At 55.1% G+C, this 14610-nt stretch overlaps 1 protein-coding gene and 2 gene segments (V, D, J or C); 2 read left to right on the forward strand and 1 right to left on the reverse strand.

Moving 5' to 3' along the window:
• The first annotated feature begins 3550 nt into the window (after positions 1-3550).
• Positions 3551-5668, forward strand: LOC127026676 (T cell receptor alpha variable 4-like). The segment is given in 3 exon segments: positions 3551-3602; positions 4433-4780; positions 5517-5668. Coding segments are annotated over 3 exon segments (552 nt in total).
• Positions 5669-7010: 1342 nt separating this feature from the next.
• On the forward strand, positions 7011-8851 carry LOC127026677 (T cell receptor alpha variable 12-3-like). The segment is given in 3 exon segments: positions 7011-7056; positions 7839-8170; positions 8774-8851. Coding segments are annotated over 3 exon segments (456 nt in total).
• A 1622-nt stretch (positions 8852-10473) lies between these two features.
• On the reverse strand, positions 10474-13973 carry LOC127026678 (olfactory receptor 6F1-like). Its single transcript, XM_050912007.1, is given in 4 exon segments — positions 10474-11418; positions 12726-12776; positions 12779-12822; positions 13862-13973. Coding segments are annotated over 4 exon segments (1152 nt in total).
• Positions 13974-14610: the final 637 nt, after the last annotated feature.

Consider the following 14610-nt stretch of genomic DNA (forward strand, 5'->3'; position numbering starts at 1 on the left):
CAACAGCAGCAGAGGTGGAGGAGCCCACAACGGTGTTCTGTGGGAAGGAGCTGAGGATGGGGCCGGGCAGGGTCACCACCACGGGAGAGGGCTCGATGACGACGGTGGAGTTCTGGCACTGCCTGACACAAGGCTCATTGCAGCTGTTGGCCAGCGGGGTCGGGCCACAGGGCTGGCAGGGCAGGCACTGGTTGTAGCAGGACATGTCTCTAAGGGTGGAGGTGCCCCTGGAAGAGAGAAACAGGGAGGAAGCAGAGCACAAGGGTGAGTGAGGAGCAGCCTGATTACCCTGTGCCAAAGGAGCCAAGACCACTACTGGGTGGGGAGCTGGAGGCTCGGCCAGGAGGCACACAGTTTTCATCAGCCTATAAAGAGCATCCTGGCCAGGGAGGCTCCCTCCTAATTACAAAAGTCACATCTCAGCTTTGGGCTGTGATATGATATGGGCTGTGCTTTGGTTTCCTGCACTGCTGCCTTTTCATTTCCAGCTTTGGGCCATGCCCATTCCCCAGTGAAGGCTTCTTGTGAGCATTGGGATGAAAGGCCCCAGGATTTCTCGGGCAGGAATGCAGCAGTGCTGGCACAAGACTCAGCTCATGTGCTGGACGGGTCCAGAGCAGGCAAGTGACGTTACCCTGGGTCACTCTGCTGGGGCTGTTTGAAGTGCCATTCTCGGGAAGAAGCTCCAGCAATCCTCAGCTGGATGCCATGGGCTCCTGTGCATGAGGACGTGCCATGTCCTTCTCTTTCCCTCCCTCCTCAGCTCACCCCGATGGTCCCTTGTTGTTGCCTCCCCACAGGTATGTGTTGTGCTGCTAGGTTTTGACCCCATCCTGCCTAACACCGCCCAGTCCCCAGGGGTCCTCAGCAGAGTCCATGGTTCGTTGTGTTCCTATGTCTGTTCTTGTTTGCATATACTCGTAAGCAGCCATGTTCGTGTGGATGCACATGGGAGCACAAATTTGTGTATACTTCCATGCTGGTGTGCATGAGCCTGTGTGTGTGTGTCCTTGTGTGTCCCTCATCACGAGGCACTGTGCTGCTTACGGCAGGGACACCCTCCACCGCTCTGTCCATGAGCACCACAGAGCAGCAGGTTCCCAGAGTCAGAAGGAGCCTGAGTGCAGCTGAGTGGTGATGGCACCAGCCTGCTAGAGATCTGTCCAGGGAAGAGGCACTGAAATGCAGCCCCTGCCTCCTGAGCCCTCCTTTTTCTGCCCCTGCAGAGCTCATGCTCCACTGCTACCGCTTTCAGGCCCCAACAAGGATGGTTTCACCCCAGTTTGGATCCTTAGTTTAATTCAGTTTAACAATGTTGGGAGTGCCTCAGCATGGCTGGCAGTCCCCCCTCCCTGCCTCTCCAGGCCAGGACACAGCTGCTCTCTCCAGCGACAGAGTGTTCGAAAGGATGGCCTTTGCTTTATGGCCAAGGAGAAAGGCTGAGGAACCCTGCCGACCATGTGCTGGCCATCCCTGAGTGGATCTGCTTCCAATGCAGTGCCGGTGGTGCTGGGGTGGGACACAGCCCACTCTTGTGTCCAAGCCAATGCCAAATGTACTTCTGCAGCTCATTGGCCTGGTGCTGTGTAAGGCAGGGTCTGAGACCTTGGACCGTGCAGGTACTGAATGAAAGGAACATGGAGCCTGACATTGCTGTGCTCAGCAACTGCCCCTGGGAGGGAAGGGACACTGGATTCGAGACAACATCCCCCAAAGCCTGCTGCTGTCCTACAGGGGTGTCCAGAAGGGACCCTCTTTCTGACAAGGGCTGTCCAAGGTGTGTAAAGTTCCTGAGCCCATCTCCCCTCCTGAATGTCTGCCTGCCTGGGCTCACGTCCAACTTGGAGACGGTGCAGCCAAGGCTTCCCCCCTTCCCTGTAGTGACCCTTGGTGAGATCAGTGTCAGGGAGCTCTTCTGGAAGAGCTCAGCTAGGGCTGATTCCCTTCTCTGTGGAGCTGATTTTGAGCTGCAGCTCTAGTGTAGCCAAGGGCCAACCGCATTGCTTGCTCAGGAGGTAAGAGGCACTCTGGAGAACGGCAGGGCAGGGGATATGTGTACCTGGAGTTTAGAAGGACCTTTGACAGCCTCTCCCATTCTTCCTTTATGACCAAATTGGAGACAAATGGGTTCATTAAGAGGATGGTAAGGTGGGTGGAAAATTGGCTGGACTACCAGGCTCAAAGAGCTGTGACCATGAAGAAATGGGCTGACTGGAAGCTCATGAAGGCCAAAAAGAGCAAGGGCAAGTTTTTGCATCTGATGCACGAACCAGCCCATGCAGTCATGCAGGCTGGGGTCTGGCTGCCTACAAAGCAGACCCACAGAAAAGGGTGTGGGGTTTTAGGAGATGCCCAGCTGAACATGAGACAGCAAGTGTGCCTTTGCAGCAAGGAAGTTCAACTGCATCCTGAGCTGTGTTCATCAAAGTGTTGCCAGCAGGTCCAGAAAGGTGACCCTGCCCCTCTGGCCCTTGTGAGGCCACATCTGGAGTACTGCATCCAGGTTGGGGTGCCCTGATCTTAGAAGGATATCAACATCCAACAAAGGCCACCAAGGTGGATAAGGGCCTGGCAAACCTGACATGTGAGGAGAGGCTGGGAGAAGTGGGCCTGTCCATCTTGGAGAAGGGAAGGCTCAGGGGAGACCTTCTTGCTTTCTACAACTACTTGTTCAGAGGAAACAGAGAAGGTGGACCTAGTCTCTGGAAGTGCCCAGGAGATAGAACATGGGGAGTTCTGATTAAGCAATAGGCTAGAAGAAATAACAAGAACTGGAATGGGTTTCCCAGGGACGTTGTGCAACCTCCATCCTGGGAGGTGTTCAAGGCTGGACTGAATGTGACCTTGAGCAACCTGATCTAATGGGATCTGTTCTGAATGGGGGATTGATCTAGGTGACCTCTGGAGGTCCCTTCTCACCTATGTTCTGACACTGATTTCCCACCACCCCTGCCCTCCCTGACCCCTGCACGCCCATGGGCACATTTACCCTCACACTCCTTCTGCCACACCACAGCTTTCAGGCACCGTGCTGGGACTGCAGAGAGGCCGCTGAAGGGAGGCTCTCAGCCTCCTCTCTGCCATCCGCAGGGAATCCGTGGCTGCTGTTTCCAGCCCCCGAGCTCGCAGACAGCTCTGGGCAGCTGGTCCATCTCCCGGGTGAGGGCCCTGCTGCTGTCCCCGGCTGCCCCTGGTGCTGTACATGCTTCTTCTTGCTGGGGTGGCCTTGCTGGAGGACGGGGAAGTCCAATTCCCAGGAGACAAACTTGTGCCCGTGCAGAGCCCCTGAGCACTCTCAGCCCGGGCGAGAGCCCGAGCGGCGGCGGCGCAGGGCTCAGCCCGGGGCGGAGCTGGCGGCGGCGGAGAGGAGAGGGAGAGGCAGAGGGAGAGGGAGAGGGAGAGGGAGAGGGAGAGGGAGAGGGGGAGCGAAAGGGAGAGGGGAGGGGAGGAGAGGAGGCGGAGAGGAGGGCAGGCGAGAGGAGGCAGCGCGGCCGGAGCAGAGAGCCGGGGCTGGCGGGGGGCAGCGAGGCGCGGGCGGCGGAGCGGCGGGATGCGGCTGTGCCGGGGCGCAGGGCTGGCGGGGCTGGCCGCGGTGCTCCTGGGTGCGTGGGGCTGGCGGCGGTGGATGGGGGCCGGGGCTGTGCCCGGGGTGTTCCCCAGGGAGCCCACCGCCACCTCTTCCCTCTCCTTCTTCAGCGTGTCTTTCCCCCTCCCCGCCTCTCCGCCATCCCTCGTCCCCCTTTCCAAATCCTCCGGGTCCTCTCTTCTTGTTCCCTCTCTTTCTCTACCACCTCTGTCAGTGCGAGCCCGCTTCCATGTATGCCTGCTTTTCCATGCACCCTCTCCTTCCCCGTGCGTTCAGCAGTTCTTATTGCCCTGACTGTAGCCCTCTCTCCTTCACTCTAACCACCCCTCTCCCTGTCTACTCTTCCTCTCGTCATCCATCCACTCAACCATCTTTTCACCCATCTCTCCATGCATCTAGCATCCTTAACCCCTCTTTTTACTCTGACACACCTCTCTCAGCTCTCCCTCTGTTTCCTTCGTATCTGTAGGCACAAGTTTGCCTTCCTGCACCATGCCATACACCCACTCATCCCGGTGTGCATCCAGCATTTATTCGTGTTCTGAATTCAGCCCTCCATCCTTCACTGTAACACATTCAACTCGCCTGTCTCCTCTTCCTCTCCCCATCCATCCATGCATGCACCTGACTTTCATTCTATCTCTGCACGCATCAATTTCAAATTCCCTCACTCCACACACTCACACTAGGATCACTCTCCATCTCTGCTGATGGGCACATGTCTCCATCCGTTCCAGTCTGGCTCTGTCTCACTGCCGCTGTTCCTGACTGTGTCTCTGGGAAAAGAGCCATCAGAGCTGGGTGACCTTTGGTGATCTTTGCCCTTTCCTTCTTCTTTCTCGGCAGTAGCAGTGGGCAGAGCCCAGGTGCAGCAGGAGCCGTCGGCAGAGACCACCGAGGGCACCGGCATCAGCATCAGCTGCTCACACCCCAACATACAGTCTTACGACTTCATCCTCTGGTACCGTCAGCTCCCGGGCCGTGGCCCCGCATTCCTCGTGAGCGGCACTAAAGGGTCCAAAGAGCTGCGGGACCCTGCGGGGCGGCTGTCGGTGGCGGCAGACCGCCGGTCCAGCGCCCTGTGGCTCGCCCGGCCCCGGCGCGGGGACGCGGCGGTGTATTACTGCGCCCTGGGAGACACGGGGAGAGGAGCCGGGGCTGCGGCCGGGCAGGAACCGCGGCGGGCGGGGCCGGGCGTGTGTGTCGGGGGCGGGGGGACAGCCCCGGGCGGGCCCGCCAGGGGGCGCTGCCGCTCCGCCCGCCGCGGCCGCCTCGCCCCGCCTCGCCCCGCCCGGCCCCGCCCGGCGCTGGGCCCCGGGGCGGTTCCCGCATCGACCGGCACCGCCGCCGGCACCGGCTTCAGCATCAACCCTGGCACCGGCACCGACACCGGACCGGCCGAGGCCCCGCAGCCCCTGCACCCCGCAGCCCCGGGCGATGCCCCCGACGCGGCTCCGCAGCCACCCACCGGGCACAAACCTTCTCCCGCCCCTCGCTCACCCCGGCACTCCCACCGGGACGCACACAGCAATCCCCCGCGACAGTGGCGGAGGAATCGCGACCGCAGCCGTGGCGGTGTCCGGCCGTGCCCGCGAAGGAGCGAGTGCAGCCGCCGGCCCCGCTGGCTCCCGGCGAGGAGCAGCGCCTTTCTGCTTTGCACAGGCAGGCGGGCAGCAGAGATCCTCCTGCCCACGGGCAGCCGGGCAGCCCTCGGTCCTGCCGCCAGAACCGGGCGCTGCTGCTGCTCAACGAGCAGGGGCTGGGGATCTCTTTCAGCCCACTAGCATCACCAGGCACTGTTGGAACAGAAAGACCCAACTGATACAGTGCCAATACAAGCCGTTGCTTTGAAACCACAACCAGAAGTGGTTTCTTGCTGGTAGCTTGGTAAAGTTGGCTCAGGTACACAATTGCAAACTGAATCCTCCAGCTCCAGCGTCCGCTTCCGGTGTGCACCTGCTGGTGTTGGAAAGTCATCCTGTAGAGCTGGCAGTTCTACCTCGGCACCAGCACGAGAAGGAGATACTGATTGTCACAGACACCGTCAAGTGTGTCCCACAGTGGCTAGGGTTCGGGACATAGAGCTTGTTGCACAGGGTTCCCCTTAACCTCAGATGGAGAGCCTTTGGTGTTGAAGTGAAGTCCAGGAGATAGGAGAGAAGCTTGAGCTGGACACTTGTTGAAAGACACATGTGAGACCAGTTCAGACCTCAGGAGTGAGCCACAAAGAGATCTGCTACGTTGCCCTAGGGGGCTGAAGGTCTGAGGCAAGTGAGAGCTGGAAGGAGGGCTTCCTCCTTCCTCTGGCATGGCAACCTTCCTCTGGGCGTGGGGTCCTGGGCCCAGGCAGTTCCCAGTGAGGCCTGTGTGTCTGTAGGAGCTGACACAGCTGTGAAAGTCCATGTTCACAGGCTTCAGAGGCAGAGAGGCAAGGTTTGGCCCTCTTCCCTGCCTCAGCTGGGGACTGTTGTGGCAGCTATAGGTGTATTACAAGGGAACTCCTGGCAGGTTTGCAGTCATTGGAGAGCAGAGGGCAGCCCACCATCCTTCTGCCGTGGCCTCGACTGAACAACAGGACCCTGAAGGCCTTGTGGGAGCAGGGTTGTGAATGGGGCTGCTATGCTAATAACCTGCTTGCTGCAGTCCCCGCCAACTGCGTGAGCAAAGGGCCCCGGGTGAGAGGTGGCAGAGGAGCCCTGCTCCAGGCAGCAGGCATCAGAAGACATTAAAATCAAGCAGCCCTTTTGCTTGCCTGGGTATTGGGGTTCTGGGGCCCAGGGTGGGACGAGCAGCTGGAGGCTGTGGGTAATGTGGGTGGGTGAAGGGACACGGAGGGACTGCCTGTACAACAGAGAGCTGTGTTGCCAAGTCCTCCCCCTGCCAGAGTGCGGGAGTGTGTCTGTCTCTGTGCGGCTGGTTTGTGCAGCAGACGCTCTTTACAGAGATGTTTCTCGTCAGGTTCCTCCTCCATGGCCAGAGGCGAAGGGAGAGAGTGTGCGACACCTGGGTCCCGGCACTTCAGTGTGTGCCTGGTGCTCTCTCCATCCAGACGGTCCCAGGGACAGGGCGGACATGGGTGGGTGCAGGGGCGCCTTCTCCACCTCCTGCAGAGCTGGGTGCAGGCCTGTGCAGCTGGCTAGGTGGTTGATGTCAGGAGAAGTTCATGAGGGTTGTCTGTCCCTCTGATGGACAGGACTTAAACCCTGAGTCTGTTATCTCTCTAGAGAGCCTTCTTGTGGTAGAGGTTGGGGACAGACCCAAAGAGGCCTGCCTGGAGCAGCAGGGAGAGAGTTTTGCTCCACCCTCTGGGCTGTGGTTTGGAGGCCTCTTTGATCTGGCAGAGGCAGAAGAAGAGGTGACGTTGCAAGCCTCAGGTCCCTCATGCTGGCAGGTCCCTGGGCACCCCATGAAGGGAGAGCATGACATGGTCCTGATTTTCCTGGCAGCACTGGTGGGACTGGCAGACTTTGGTGAGATGTGACTTTCAGGTTGGGGAGAATGAGGCAAGAGTTTGCGCAGTGGGTGGTGGAAGGGAGGAGACGTGAGTCCTGACTCCCTGGGCGATCTGGGAGTGTTTCTGCAGACGGGTATGGCAAATAATCTGGGAGATGTCATGAGAAATGGGCATCAGAGGAGCAACCAGACCTCACCTTAAATTTGCAGGTACTGAGCATTCTTGAATGTACTGCTAATACATATGAAGCCTGAGAGAGGGAAAGATGCTAGGGAACGGAGCAATGCGGCCTATAGGAGCTTCTGTCCTGGAGGTATTGGATAAAATGCTACTAATCTCTGTCGGGATGGTCATAAACCTTGGGGGACAGAGAAGGCTAACTCGATGCAAGAAGAGCTGAAATGCCATACAAGGATAGGGCAAGGGCAGAGGACGCGGTGTGTCATATGGAGGAACTGTTCTAGCAAGAAGATAGCAAGAAAATATAGTCAGAGGTGGGAGAGGAAGAGCTCCTGTCTTCTGCTGCTGAAGGAGAGACCAGCAGTTAACACAGATCAGAGGCAGATATGGAGAGAATCAGTGGACTGAAAGACCAGTGAGTATTGCTGAAAAGCAGGATGATCTGGGGGGTGAGGAGGGGCAAGAACCTGCAGAAAGAAGCGTGCAGGGACAAACCGCTCAGCATTTCAGAGGCTAGGAAAAGTGAGCTGGAAAGTGGGGACAGTGAGCAAGCTGATGAAGTGATAGACGGACAGGTACACAGGCAAGCAAAGCTGAAAGCCCTTTCTGGCTTTACAGGTCATGCCCAAAAGGACTCTGTGCTCCAGTTTCCAGCAGAAATGACCATCCAGGCAGGACACAGCACAGCTCTGCACTGCAATTTCTCCACCAGCTATGCCAATCCCTACATCTCCTGGTACCAGCAGCGCCAGAGCCAGCCCCCTCAGATGCTGCTGTGGGTGTGGAAATGGAAACCTCAGGTGGATTCAGGGAGGTTCTCCTCTGTGCTGTCTACGGAGACCTCCCAGGTGCTTCTGAATGTGCGGGATGCCGAGCTCCAGGACAGCGCTGCCTATTTCTGTGCACTGAGCCCACACTGGTGCCCACAGCATGCAGCACTGCACAGAAACGTGGGTGGTGCTCTGAGGAGCAGTTCCCTCCCTGCCACTGCTTGCATGTAGCTCTGAGGTCAGCCTGCCCAGCAGCAGCACCTGGGGGCTGTGGTGAGGCTGAGCCTCTGCCTCCCCCGCCTGTGCTGCTGTGAAGCACATGCCAGCGTGACTTGTACAGCTGCGTCTAGATCCAGGGTCTTCGATGATGAAAAGAGTCCAAGACACCTGACTTGAGGCAGACCCGTTGGAGGCTACACCATAAACAAGCCAAACCAGGCTTGTAAATGCCCTCTGCTTAAAACAGCTGGTACACTGGAGTGAGTACTCAGGGCAAGTAACCTATCAGCTTGTCTTCCTGTTCCCTTTCCCTACGCCTCCACTGATGGCCATAGCTGGAGAACGAAGCTTGTGGTAGGAGGCACAACTGCTCTTACGGTTTTGCCACGTGGCCATAGTAGCCCAAGAAGGGAAGAGCCCTTCCTTGCCCTGCATCTGGGTGTCAGCAAGTGAAAAAGACCCATCAGCCAGACACTGGGCAGGATTCTCTGTTCAAACCCTTCCCGCACTCATCCACTGTCGGAGAGTGGTCCCGCTCTTTTACCTGTCTCTTCTCCTTCTCAGGGAAACCGCCAGTGCTCAGCTGGGAGGAACCCCTATGTCCCTGAGTCCATGCTGGTTTCTCTGTCCAACAGCTGGTAATCACATCTCAGTGATCTTGTCTCCTCCCATAGGCAACAGGAATGGTTCTGGGACCTATTCTCAGGCAATCCCACCCCAGCACTGCATGTGGCAGCTCAGCTGGAGGGTGCTGGCTTTCCACCTGGATGCCACCCTATGAATTGGAGTCTGTTGCTCACGGAGCATCATCCAGTTCAGCTGAGAAAGCCCAGGGTACTTGGTGGTTGTCCTAGTGCTGTTCCAGGACAGCCTGCCTCTCGCAAGTGACGTGGGTCTGCTCTGCCAGCCCTGTTGGAGGCTTTGCACGCCCCTATTTATCTCAGAGGGCTCTAGGCAGCGTTGATGGGGAATTGACGGCAGCCCTCAGTGTCCTGCACTCCGCTGTGTCTCAGGTCCCTTGGCCATTTCAGGTCCTGCTTTGGGTTGCTCGCCAGGGCTGCAGAGGTGCCTGGGCCTGGCTGCAGGTCTAAGAGCCAAGTGCCCAGGACAGGTGGACACAGGACAATCACCTCCAGAAGCACCACTGCTTCCAGAAGGAAGGGACAAGTAGACGTTCAGTCTGGACTCAACCATCTCACTCGGAGAGCTCTACCCTCAGGTGAAATCAATCCCACGCTGTTCACAGAAGTGTATCTGCCGTGTTGATGCCTCCTCCTTAAGAAGTGGTTGCATGGACTCCCTTCACTGTCAGTGTGCAGAAAGAAGAGCTTTGAGAACGTGATTCATCTGTTCTGAAATGAAAATCGTAGGAAGGGGAAAATCAAGTGCCCTTTGGAAGGGCTAATGTCCTCCCAATGAGTGTAAAGAGAGACTTGCTACCCAGCCAGCCTTTCACAGCTCTGCAGTTTGGGGGCTTTGCCAATCATCACATTAAAGTGTTTCCACGACAAGGCCCAAAATGGGTAGAATGATGGACTGTTAAGAACTGATGTGGGGTTTTAGATGTGGAAATGCCCTGATGCATCTCACATGAAGCAGAGCAATTTGCATATTTTTAAGTAAAAATTTAAAAGTACGTTCAGATACTGGATAGAGGGAAGGAAGGGGAGTGTAAATTTTGTTGGCTGTCTTATGCTAGGAATAATAGCTAGAGGTAGAGATCCCAGATATTACCAAATTTTATCTGGAACCAAAGCATGATTCTGTGAAACAGCCGCAAGAACGGGGCATAGATGCATCCAGAAAATGTCAGGCTAAACGGAGAAATACATGCCCATTTCCTAAAGCAATGAGCCAGCTGCTGGGACTTCTCTAGGGGATTCAGATGAATCCCTGACAAAATGCAGCACTTCTTAGCAAACTGGAATACAAACCTGGGGGAGGACCACTCCTCCAGTGTTCTGTCGGAGAACTGTTTCTGGGTGGGGTTTGGGACCCTTTCCAAGCGCTGGTCTTTACAGCACTGTGAAGCATTCTGAGTTTACCCAGGAGTGAACAGAGGGAGGTGGGACTGTTAGAATGGAGGCTCAGGCCAGCCTAAGATGGCTGTGAGTGAGATGAGCTCACTGGGGAACTGGTGGCTTCTCACTACCTGTGATGCCCAGGTGCGCTTACACTTTGGTGAGGAACTTGCGCAGGGTAGAAGTCATGGGAGGGAGGGGATGAATCTGTTTGCTCCCACTGAGGCCCTTTGAAAAGCCACTTCACTTTTTCTGGAAAGCCCGCCCCAGAGCTTGCTTCACTTCCTTGTTCCTGAGTGTGTAAATGAAGGGGTTCAGCAAAGGAGTTACAACTGTGTGAAAGGTAATCACGCGTTTGTTCAGATCCAGGGAGTTCTCGGCTGACGGCTTGACATACAGGAACACGGTGGAGTCATACCAGATCGTGACGACACTGAGATGGGCAGAGCAAATGGAAAAGTCCTTTTTCTGGCCATGGGCTGACTGGAGTCTCAGCATGGAAGAGGTGATGTACACATAGGAGATGAGGGTGACCACACAGGAGGCCACCACAGCAATTATGGAGACAAGGAAGGTCACTAGCTCCACAGGCCACGTGTCACTGCAGGAGAGGGCAAGGCAGGAATCTATATCGCAGAGGAAATGATTGATGACATCTGGCCCACAGAACGTCAGCCTGGATGTCAGAAAGGCCAGCAGTGAGATGGCCAGAAAGCCTCCCAGCCAGGAGCTGAGCACCAGCTGAGAGGACAGGACGCTGTTCATGAGGGAGCTGTATCTCAAGGGGTAGCATATGGCTGAGGAGCGGTCATAGGCCATGACAGACAGGAGAAAACACTCAGTGGAGCCTAGGGGGAGAAGAAAGAACAACTGGAGGATGCAGACGCTGAAGGAGATGGTCCGGCTAGTCCCCAGCATGACTCCTAAGGCTTTGGGAACAATGCCCACCATGTAGCAGATCTCCAGAAAGGAAAGATTACAGAGGAAAAAGTACATTGGGGTATGGAGGCTGCTGTTCATCCACGCGAGGGCTATGATGGATGCATTTCCTATTAGTGTCAGGGAGTACATCAGTGCAAATACCATCACAAGGGAGACCTCGGAATGCCACGCGCCTGGAAAGCCAAGAAGGATGAATTCTTCCACACCTGTCCCATTTGCCATGTGCCCCCAAGTGTTGAGGTCCATCTGCAAAGACAGGAATGTTTCTGTGAGAGTTTGCATGCCTGTGCTGGTCCTTCAGACGCTACTAGTAGTGAAAGAAAGCCATCGTCCCTGAAAAGCAGTTGGTGCAGAGCACGGGAAAACAGCATCAAAACCTAAGTTAAAATGGTCAGGGAAATCCTGTGCTGCAGAAACACGTTTGGACAACTAGATCTGACCCTGAAGGTCAGGCCTACACCATCAAATAGGATCAAGCACAGGCCTCTCCTTTAGAACATGGTGAAAGCAATTGCTTCCCTGAGATGAAAATCCCATTTAGGAAACTGTGGATGGCAGGCTGAGGGGCTCCAGCTACGTGAAAGGCTGTTGCAGAGGAAGGGAATAACATACCTGCACTCTTCAAGGCAGGAAATCCTGAGTTGCAATCTCTGCAAATGAGACTGAGGGAACAGAACACTGTCATGACAATGTGGCACTGGAAGAGACATTCTCGCCTCTTTGGTTGATCACAGGGGTTTCCAGCTGAGCTGCAGAATACTGGGGCAGCAGCACAGGGCAGCAGGCTAGCATGACAGTCATTACTCAAGGACTTGTGGTCTTGTATATTTACTTTCTTCCAAGTCTCAGCACAGGAAGCTTTTGCAAATACCTCCATTACCTCCACTGATGTCTGCTTCTCAGCCTAGCTACTAGGGGTAAGACTCACCTCTCTGTAATTTTGCCATCTCAGAGTCAGGGGAGGGACTTCTGCTGACCAAGTGGAAAGATGTATGATGAAATACTCTTATCTCAGCTCCTCAGCTTACCCCCCTTCTTTGGACAGAGAAAAGGCACTGGGAAAGAGACATGGCTCATCTTGCCTCACATACATGGCTAAAAGCCCTCTGGAAGTGCCAGGTTGTCTCTGAGGACTAAGGCAGGAGTCTAGCGAGCAGCTTAGATGAATAAATTGGACATCTCAACTTGGGCAGAGATATCCATGTCTCAGTGGTCAAAGGCAAAATTCTCTGAGCTGAGTCCCCTCCCAGGTAGCTCTGCTGAGAAGCCAGGTGAACCGAGGGGTTTCATCTATGCCCTCCCTGGAGACAAGGGAGGATTCTTGATCAGTTCTCTAGGGGAGAACCGATCTCATCCTCAGGTGGGTATCTAAGACAGATGGAGCTGAACCACCATCTGAAGGATCCCTTTCTCTCCTTTCTTCCTCCTTAGGAATTTACATGCCAGAAATCTCATGTGGCTAAAGAGCAGAGAAATCCCGCTTAATCTGGCTCTCCTTAAACGTGCAAGGTATTGGAAGTCTATGCTAGAGGTCTTGGGCCGGCTTCACTCACCAGCTCAGCCAATGGAAATGATCCAAACGATATCTTTTCATGCACCATCCTCCAGACGAAGCCATGAAGCCATGGTCCGCTTGGCTGAGGGAGAACACTGGAAAGGGGTTGATTTATTGGAGGAGCTCTGGATGCAGTGACGTCAGGAGGAGTGTGGATGAACAGCTCTCACCTTGCCGACTCACTTCCAGCTGTACACAACTGCCTGCCGTTGTTTCCTCTCCATCCGCCTAGTAGGCATTGACAGCTTGTGCTCCCAATTTTCTTGCCCCCTCACAGCCACCACTCTGCTTCCACACAGGGGGGCCTTGTGTGCACACACACAGTGTAAACTCTCTCCAGTTTAGCTCCATATAGTGAGAGCATACATCAGAGTGTCACCAGCATTGTTAGCATAAGAACATCCCCACACCCACCTCATTAACACACTGAAGCTCAAACTGGCCACACTGAGGAGACGGTTTTCTGTTTTCCCTCTGTGCGCCACAGGGAGTTTGATCTCGGGGGGATCTCGTGGGCTTGTTGGAGATGGGTAATGCTCTCTCTTCACACAGGCCTAGTAAGGAACAGCCACACAGCTCTCTAAGGCATGGCCAGTTGCTGACATGCAGGAGATGTCTGAAATAGTCATGTCCCAAGCGACTGGAAATGTCAAGTATTCGGTGCTGGATACTAACGTGGTCTTGAAACCTCCAGGGTGGGAGATAACTAAAGGCAACTATGGACACATGAATACAGAGAGAGTAAGGGAAGGGGTTCACCTACCTCATTTCCGAGCCTCTAACCGCAGTTAAGGCCCAAGTCTTCAGTCTTCATTGAAGTGAAGATCTAAGTAAAGATCTAAGTGCAAAGTCAGACAAGACATGAGTAGGGGGAAATTGATCTCCCTTGCCTCCAGAGCAGTTGTCTCCAGGTGAGCTCCTCATCTTTGCTCCACTGGTCATCAGCAGAGAGAAATAGGCACTGTCAAACCTCAGTTCACCCTGTCTCATACAGATCAGGCAATCCATGCCTTACAAGCACCTACTTTTCTTCTGTTGGCACTCACGATAGACTAGACAGCTGGCTTGGACAACACACACACACACACATGTCTTGACCTCTAGGCATCTAGAGTTAGTTGAGAAGACTCACACCCAAAGAAAGGCTGTCTACACTGTCCAGGGCCACTGCACAGGTGTTGGACTTGACAGAGTCATCTTCTGCAAGTCTTGTGTCCAAAGCTTCAATGTGGTTGAGGTGAGACATGATCTGCACTTTGTGTGATGGGGAGATGCAGCTCATGAGAGTAAGGTGCCCAGCTTGAGCCCATTCACCCAAATAAAAGCTTTCTCCCTGCTACCCATCTGTCCTCAAGTACCTTGGACATGGATATGGTGTTTCGCCATGGGATGGAGGTGCTTGGAAGGCTAAGGAGATGTGGGCTTACTGCTCAGTGAGGATGGGGACCTGGTGACAAATGAGAGGGAAAAGGCCGATGTACTCGATGCCTATTTCTCCTCAGTTTTTACTGGTATGGCTTCTCCTCAGGCCTACCACATCCCTGAGCCTCCCTGCAGACTCTCTGGGGATGAAGCAGCACCCCCAGCAGAAGAAGAAAGAAGTAAGGAGCTCTTACTACCATTTGGACATACACAAGTTCATGGGATCACATGGGATGCATCCAAGGGTATTCAAGGAGCTGACTGGACAGTCCCTGCTCAGCCCCTGGAAGGAAGATGGAGCAAATACTCTCAGAAGCCATTCCTAAACTCATGAAAGGCAAGAAGGGGATTGGGAGCAGCTCACATGGGTTTGTTGAGGGCAAATCATGCCTGAGCAACCTCATTGCCTTCTGTGAGGAGGTGACTGGCACTGTGGGGAAGGGGAGGGGCACTGGCTGGGG

Source organism: Gymnogyps californianus, chromosome 28 (genome assembly GCF_018139145.2).
Source record: "Gymnogyps californianus isolate 813 chromosome 28, ASM1813914v2, whole genome shotgun sequence".
NCBI lineage: Eukaryota > Metazoa > Chordata > Aves > Accipitriformes > Cathartidae > Gymnogyps > Gymnogyps californianus.